This window comes from Uloborus diversus, unplaced genomic scaffold (assembly GCF_026930045.1).
Source record: "Uloborus diversus isolate 005 unplaced genomic scaffold, Udiv.v.3.1 scaffold_702, whole genome shotgun sequence".
Classification (NCBI taxonomy): domain Eukaryota; kingdom Metazoa; phylum Arthropoda; class Arachnida; order Araneae; family Uloboridae; genus Uloborus; species Uloborus diversus.
In genome coordinates, this window is record NW_026558904.1 from 53848 (window position 1) to 62160 (window position 8313).

Here is an 8313-nt window from a genome sequence, read left to right on the forward strand (position 1 = left end):
AAAAAATCTAAGAAAGAAAACAAGAAAAAAAAATTACAATGCTGCCTCCTATTTGCCCCGCCCCCCCCCCCCCCAAAAAAAAAGTTTTTTTTTGTTGAGGTCTCAATGACCTCTGGTGACTTCCCACGGGGGCAACCCGGGGGGGGCGCAATTTCTTTAACTCGCCAGGGGCGCTAGACTTCATAGTTACACTACTAATTCTTGGTCACTCATTTAACTTAAATAAAATAAATAATAATGCAATTTTAGGTAAAGGAATTATTTGAATAATTTCGAAATTATTTAAGCTTACTCCATTCCAAATTAAATCATTTTATTTTTATACGTAAGAAAATATTAAGATGTTTTGATTTTTTGACCCTAAATTAACCCGTCTGACCCTAATGCGTTTTCCTTCTAGGCTAGCAGTAAAAATTGTTAATGTTAATATTAGAAATGTTTTTAAAAAAAAGATTAAGAATACGGTAGTTTATATCTATATATTTCCAAATCAATTAAAATCAGTAAACCAGGAGAAATTAGAAACATGTGTATCACGTGCAAGATATAGTTGCATGGTTCGGTTGTTACTGGAGAAATGCTATATTACATTTGCATTACTTTTGATGCTGAGAATGGGAACAGATACGACAATTAATTCATTTTCCGACTTAATAGTGTTTAATTATTGCAGATTGTCTTTTCGGTTTCTTTGTTCACATAATTTTTAATTTTTAGCGCACTTTTATGTAAAAGTAAAAGAAAAATTTGAAAAGCATGAAAGAAGGCTTAACGCATTCAAAAAAGTCAAAAATATATATAAACTAATTTTATGAAAAAAGAAAAACTAAAGCGTGGGAAGTAGAGTTTTGAGACCGGGAAAAGTGTGTATGTCGGCATAATTGTCCCCCGCAATAACTTTTGAGTGAATAGTCCGATTCAAACATAAATTTCTTTTCAAGATCTCGGATCCTGCATTTCACCTTATGATCAGAAGAAAAAATCATTCATCTTTGAACAGTTCAAAAGAAACGTAATATTACCGCCTACGGAGAAATTTAAGGCAAATATAGAAGCCGAACTTAAAGATGGATTGGCTCTCTAACAAACTTTATTGGAAAAAGCTCTAGATGAAAAACATATATGAAAATTTTCTTGAATAAGCAATTATATTATAGGTTTTCTTGATTAAGCTATTTTGGGTATTTGAAAAATTCAACACATTTTAACATTAACGCCTACGTGAAAAATTCAAACTTTCTTATCTAAGTGATCAATAACACTTAAAATTTCTCTTTGACACGAAGAAATATAAATAAATCGCATGGATTCTAATTATATTCCCTATTTTTGGTTTTCATGAAACACGAAACAAATATTAATTAAAGTCTAAACACCATATCTCGTTGAGGAAACAGTGAAACATGTCAGAAGTAAATATAACTGAATAAAAATAAAATAATATCAAAGCGCAAATGCTATTCACCAGGGCTTCGGATTCCGAGAAAAAAGAGACTTAACTCCTGACCTCGACTTTGACTTCTAGAACTTTTAGGATCTCCGACTCCTCCTCCCCAAAACCAGTTTAATTCCTACTCTACAAGTAAAATCTTACATTGCAAGAACTCACAAGTCACTTTGCAAGTAAAAAGGGTCATTCTCCAGAATGTGTAACTTTTGAACAAACATATTTTTCAATATCAAAACCTTTCGTTTTCTTTTTTTTTTTTCATTCTTATACTAAAGAAATACCTACTAAAAGAAACCATAAATATTGGCCCAACTGAATTCCACTTATTTTACTCACAAATAAGACAAAATACTTTGTTCACGAAAAAAAAAAAAAAGCTTTTAATGTTTGGAAAAAGAGGCGAATTAAAAATCAAAGAATTAGTTTTGAAGTGCGCAAATAGTGAGTTTTTTTTAAATGATTAGTGCGAATCTAATGTTAAGCTCTTTTAAATAAAGTACGGCTTAAATTTTAGTATCTTTTTAGTTCAAATTTGTGTTAAAAATAGTATAGCATTAAAATATTTCAAGATTTGTAAATTTGAGAAGATACTGGTAATTGATAGATTTGGTAGCTGTCTAAAATTGATGTATTTCTCCTTCATCATTTTTTTATCACCTCAGAAATAATGAAATTGATAAGGGCTATCAAGAAGGTGAGATTCACGGAGGTGTGGAATTAATATATACCTATGGATACGTTTTTCAGAGAAATAACTTTTTTCTTCTTTGCTGCAGTCTGCACATGTTTAGCATATTCTTACGAGTTCAGCCACTTCAAGAAATTCTTTAATGACGACACAGATCTTGAGAAAACACTGGAATTTTTTTATACAAAAAATATCTTTAGTAACTGCTAAAGGAACAGTAGCAATTAGGTAAATATCAATTAACACCGTAAACTCAGCGGTCCCACACGTATTCACATCAAAATACGCAAAAACACAGCGCAAAGGCTAATACACACTTCTAGCGGAACGCTGAAAACGAGACTCCACAGTTAGAAAACAAACAAATTGACTCCTCCATTCACAAGACGCCGCGCGAAGAAATATCTAGAAAATCCTACAAAGTTTTACAAATTTCTCATATTTTCTTTTTATTCCATTGACAAATCTTATCGAGCAGAAATGGGGGGACCGTATGCTTCAGTCGAATGTTAGGGGGTTGTATGTACATTACAAGAAACTATTTACCGGTTACGTTAGTAAGATAATTTTAGATGAAAGATAATGGAATCAACGCCAAATTTAGCTAGATTACAACGAATTAATCACAAAAATAATTACTATTTACATAATTTTAAATAATATGAAAACATGTACACTTCTTTTTTTACATTAATTGCCGTGCCTGAATTTTAAATTCACGAAAATGAGAATTCTTAAGAAACACCATTGGTTTTTAAAATAAAATCTATCTTCTTGTTTTTCAACGAGAATCTCTACCTTCATGGCTAAAAATAAACAAGGAGGTAATGTGAGAAAAAATATTTAATGCCATAACTGCCATCTGTGAATTAGAAATAGCATTTTCTGTTTGGGTAACGGGAGTAAGAATTTACTGTGTGACGTAACCCCTTATCTATCAAACACGAACTAAAACGCAATATTAAAAAATAAATATACTTAAATAATTAGTGTTTGAGACACTTGTGGAAGACATAATAAATAAATCAATATATACTTTTAATTAAACATGTTATTAATCAACACGAACAGTCGCATCAGATGTGTGACATGCCATGGAGGTGAGAATTTACATGATGTGATCCTAAAAGATATTCAAATAAAAAATATTATAAAAATTTCTTGGCAGATTTAAATAGATAGATTTTTGGTGAAATTTAAATACTTTGTTAATTGAATTGTTCCTTAAAATTGTTACTGTAAAAGTCATGTAACAGAAAAGTTACACTTTTTGAAGAATGACCCAAAAAAGACTTCATTGCTCTTAAATTTGAAGTAGATAATCCAAGCATAAATATTGCTGTCACGAGAATTATCTTCAACTTAGTAATTCCAGAACATTGCAATATATCATGTACCTAACTGTCTTTATAAGTAATTCAGCTGCATTTTCACAACGTTTTTATACAGCACAAAGATTGCTTTAAGACGGAAAGGCAAAACTTCGCTTTCAAAATACGAAAGTTGGAAATTTCTCTAACATTTTTATAGATCTTTCTTGACTGTAAATTGTCAGGGGACATTTATAAAAATCAGCGATTAAAGCCGAAGTTTTCGATCGATGTTCTGTATTTTTATAAACTTAAAGATGTGAGAGTTTCAACCAGTCATTCAAAATATATATATATATATATATATTGTCGTTTTGCCTCCAGGGATTTAGAATGCATTTCTTTCTTTTAAGAATTTATTTTTCTTATATATATATATATATATATATATATATATATATACACTTAATGATCGGAATCCCATCTTTATATATAATCCGATCTTTAAGTATATTTTGGAGAATTTAACAAAAACAATGAGCTGTATAAGTAAAGAGTGACAATTAACTGCAAGATTTTGACTTTTTGAAGACATGAATAAAATAATTTTAAATTTGATTCTAATTTAATTTTTAAAACTTGTGTTTTAGAGCGATCTATCTAAGCAATAATTTTATGGGAAAAAAGGCATATTCAATAAGTACTGCTGCCGTAGTGTTGCATAAAAAAGACAGAGCATTTTTACTTTAAGTAAAATTACCTAATTAGTTTGTCTAAGAAATCACTAAAACAAAATGTCCTGTTTTGACACTGAAAAGGCACTCAATTGTTAACGAAAAAATCTTAGAAAACATAGTGCAAATTATATACACGGTTTGTCAGGAAAGTAATGAGCCTTATTTTATTGTGACGCGACCGTACACCGTCGAGCGGCGCGACCGCTTGGAAGTGGTGGGGGGAACCCTAAGCTTTCCAGCGAGCCATGCCTCAGTCGCCTCCGAGCTCTGAAACGGTGAGGACGTCATTTTAAGGAGACCCCTGTTTCGCGCCCTTGTCATACTAAAAATGGAAAGAACGATTGAACAAAGCTACGCGATAAAATTTTGTGTCAAAGTGAACAAAACTGCCAAGGAAACCTTCGATATGCTTCAGGAGGGTTACGGGGAGGCTTGCATGTCCTATTCGCAGGCAAAAAAGTGGCACAAAGCTTTCAAAGAGGGTCGTGAGGATGTCACCGACGAGGCCCGGTCTGGACGCCCTTCAAACTCGAAAACGGACAACAATGTGAGTTGTGTGCGCGAATTGTTGAACTCAGACCGCCGAATGAGTGTTCGTTTGTTGTCAGACTCGTTGAACTTGCCGAAAACAATTGTCCATGAGATTGTGTCGGAAGAATTGGGCATGCGAAAGATTTGCGCAAAACTTGTGCCCAAAGTTTTGACCGATGCTCAAAAAACGCATCGCTTGGAAGTTTCCAAGGAGATGAAAAAAATGTGTAGGGACAACCCTAATTTTTTGGACAACGTCATCACTGGATATGAGTCATGGATATTCGAGTACGACCCAGAAACGAAAAGACAGAGTGCGGAATGGCACACCACGGCGTCGCCTCACCAGAAAAAAGCTCGAATGAGCAAGTCACGAGTGAAATCAATGCTCATTGTCTTCTTCGATGTTAAAGGAGTAATGCATCACGAGTTCGTCCCACCTGGCAAGACTGTTACGGGTCAGTTCTACAAAGAAGTGCTTCAACGGCTGAATAACCGCGTCACCCGCGTCTGAAAGGAGATCAAAAGTTGTTGGAAACTCCATCATGACAATGCACCGTCTCACACCAGCTTTGTTGTGACCTCCTACTTGACCAAAATTCGCGTCGACGCGCTTCCCCAGCCACCCTACAGTCCCGACTTGGCCCCGCCCGACTTTTTTTTGTTTCCCAAACTGAAACGAGAGCTGAATGGGAAACATTGGGACACCGTGGAAACCATCCAGTCTACTACGACGTCACTTCTAAAGAGCTTATCGGTCGAGGACTTCCAAGGAGCCTTCAATTCATGGAAATCGCGCTGGCAAAAGTGTATCGACGCAGAAGGGTCGTACTTTGAAGATTTTTAAGTATTTGTAAGAATCTGATCATTAAAAGTATTTTTTTAAAAGTGAGGCTCATTACTTTCCGGAGAAACCCTGTATGATCAAGTGTTATCTAGTTCTTCAATGTATACGATTGATTCTAAGATTCTATACTTTTTATAAATATTTAAGAAGGACATAAATTATTTTATTGTTCTTGGGATATAAATTATTTTACTAAAATAAACTGAAAGCTTGAAAGCTGTGGTTGCAGAAAAAGTAATACGAATTTATTACAGATTATAAGCATGCAAATATATTTCACTAGTTTCAATCCATATGTGTATTACATTTTAGCTCAGCTATATTTAATCTCGTTTACCTTTAAAAACAGAAACTTTTCTGTCACATGCCTTTTGCAGTAAAACTTTTAAGGAACAATTTTTCATTCAAAACATATCTAGTTAAATCTGGTAACAAGTTTTTAATGATAATTTTTATTTTAATATATTTTTGGTTCACAACATATGAATTCTCACCTCCGTGGTATCTTGCACACCTGGTGTGACTGTTTATGTTGCTGAATAACATGTTTGATTAAAAATACATATTCATGTATTTATTATTCCTTTCACAAGTGTGTCAAATACTAATTTTTAAGTACATTTAGCTTTGCAATAATGTGCTTCATTTTGTTTTAGTAGGATAAGGAATAGAGTCACACAATAAATTTTCACCTCCGTTAGAGTAAACAGATAATGACATTTCTCATTATCACGTGGCAGTAATGACATCACATTTTATTTTCCATGACACAAGATAGGCCCCTTGTTTATTTTCAGCCATAAAGAAGTTATGAGATGTTCTAAAGATCAAGTGCGGTTGTTGTGAAACCTAACCTCTGTGAACTTGAATTTCAGGGACGTAAATTAACGTAAAAAAAGTAATTGGTCATGTTTGCATATGTTTAACATGTGCAGATTGTAGCAACGAAGAAAAAAAATATTTCTCTGAAAAATGTAATCATTAGACCTGTTTCAATGGCTAATTCCTCACCTTCGTGACAGACCTTATCAATAACATTCTTCTGAGGTGAAAATAAATGATGAAAGAAAAATACAGCACTTTTAGGCATTTTACTAAAATTATAAATTGCCAGTATATTATCAAGTTTACTAATTTGGAAATGTATTAATATTATATAATTTTTTAACATAAATTTCAACTAAAAGAATTACTAAAAATTAAGCTGTGTTTTAACTAAGAGAACTTAATATTAGATTTACGCTAGTCAATTAAAGAGCTCATTGTTTGCACAAATTAACAAAATTACTACTTTGATATTAAATTGGCCTCAATTTACAATACTAAAAGATTTTGGTTCTTTTTTGAAATTTCCGTCAACAAGGGATTTTTCATTTATTTTATTTATGACTAGTGGCACCCGCATGGCTTCGCCCGTAATAGAAAAATTAAAGGTCTTTTGGTTCACTTGTATATTTACAAATAATGTATGGTGAATTTTCTCGCCAATTGGCTTGTACCGACGTTACAGTTCCACGTTATGATAATTTCGTGTCTCGCCAATTGGCTTGTGCCCATGTTACGGTTCCACGTTATGATAATTTCGTAATTTATGATAGTTTTTTTTTCTTAAAATTGGAATAAAAAAAGAACCACATCGAATTTTCGAAAAATCGCTTCGAGGTGCACACCCCCATGCTACATACTAACTTTGTGCCAAATTTCATGAAAATCGGCCGAACGGTTTAGGCGCTATGCGCGTCACAGACATCCTACAGACATCCTACGGACATCCTACAGATATCCAGACATCCAGACATCCTCCGGACAGAGACTTTCAGCTTTATTATTAGTAAAGATTAAAATAATTGGAATTTAGCTGGTCCATTGTTTATAGTTACTTCTAGTAGGTAGCACTTTTATGTAAGAATGAGAAAAAAAGCGTTTCGAAACTGAAAAATATTTTCTTTTGAAAGTTACACTTTCTGGAGAATGACTTATGTGCCTTAAAAGTTAAGATTTAAAAATTTTTTGAAGATAGTTGAATCTTAAGGTAACTTCATTTTACGCCATATAATCTAAGCTGTTCAGCTTAGCTGTTAACAAGGATGTGTTCTTGAGCTTCATTCGAAAAAACAAATTGCGTGACTAACGTTCGAAGACAAAATTGTTGGTTCTAAATCCTCAAATTAAGCCATTAATATAAAATAAAATAAAAAAAAAAATACTTATTTTTGTTATTGTTAAGTAAAAACAATACTGTATAAATGACCCTGAAACTTATTCATTTTTACTTTCTTCTATATCTAATATATAGAAGAAAGTATTGGATTCGTGCAAATTTTCGAATTTCAAATTTTGACGGATTCGAACGTTTTGAGGTGTGCTGAGTCCATTTCGACTATTTTTGGAAAATGTCTGTCTGTCTGTGTGTGTGTCACGTCTGTGTGTGACCAGTTTTTTGTGGCCGCTCTACAGCAAAAACTACCGCATGAAATTGAACGAAATTTGGTACACATATGTGCTCCTATGTGAATTTGTGCCCATTGGTTTTTGGCGCGAATTCCTCCAAGGGGGGTGGAGCAATGGGACGTTTTTTAAGTTACGCGTGCTTGCTATTCCTCAGGAATTAACAGGCGGAATCAAACAAAATTTGGTCCATATGTTGCCCCTAACATGAGCAGGTGCTGATTCAATTTTGGTGTCAATAGCTCACACGGGGGTTGAGTTATAGAACGTTTTTTGTCGTCAATTGTGACTGCTGTATCTCA

General features: G+C 33.4%; 1 protein-coding gene across 1 annotated transcript; it reads left to right on the forward strand.

Moving 5' to 3' along the window:
- Window positions 1–4591: 4591 nt before the first annotated feature.
- On the forward strand, window positions 4592–5230 carry LOC129233762 (protein GVQW3-like). Its single transcript, XM_054867741.1, has one exon. The coding sequence runs from the start codon at window positions 4592–4594 to the stop codon at window positions 5228–5230; it is 639 nt and encodes a 212-aa protein (XP_054723716.1).
- The last annotated feature ends 3083 nt before the right edge of the window (window positions 5231–8313 follow it).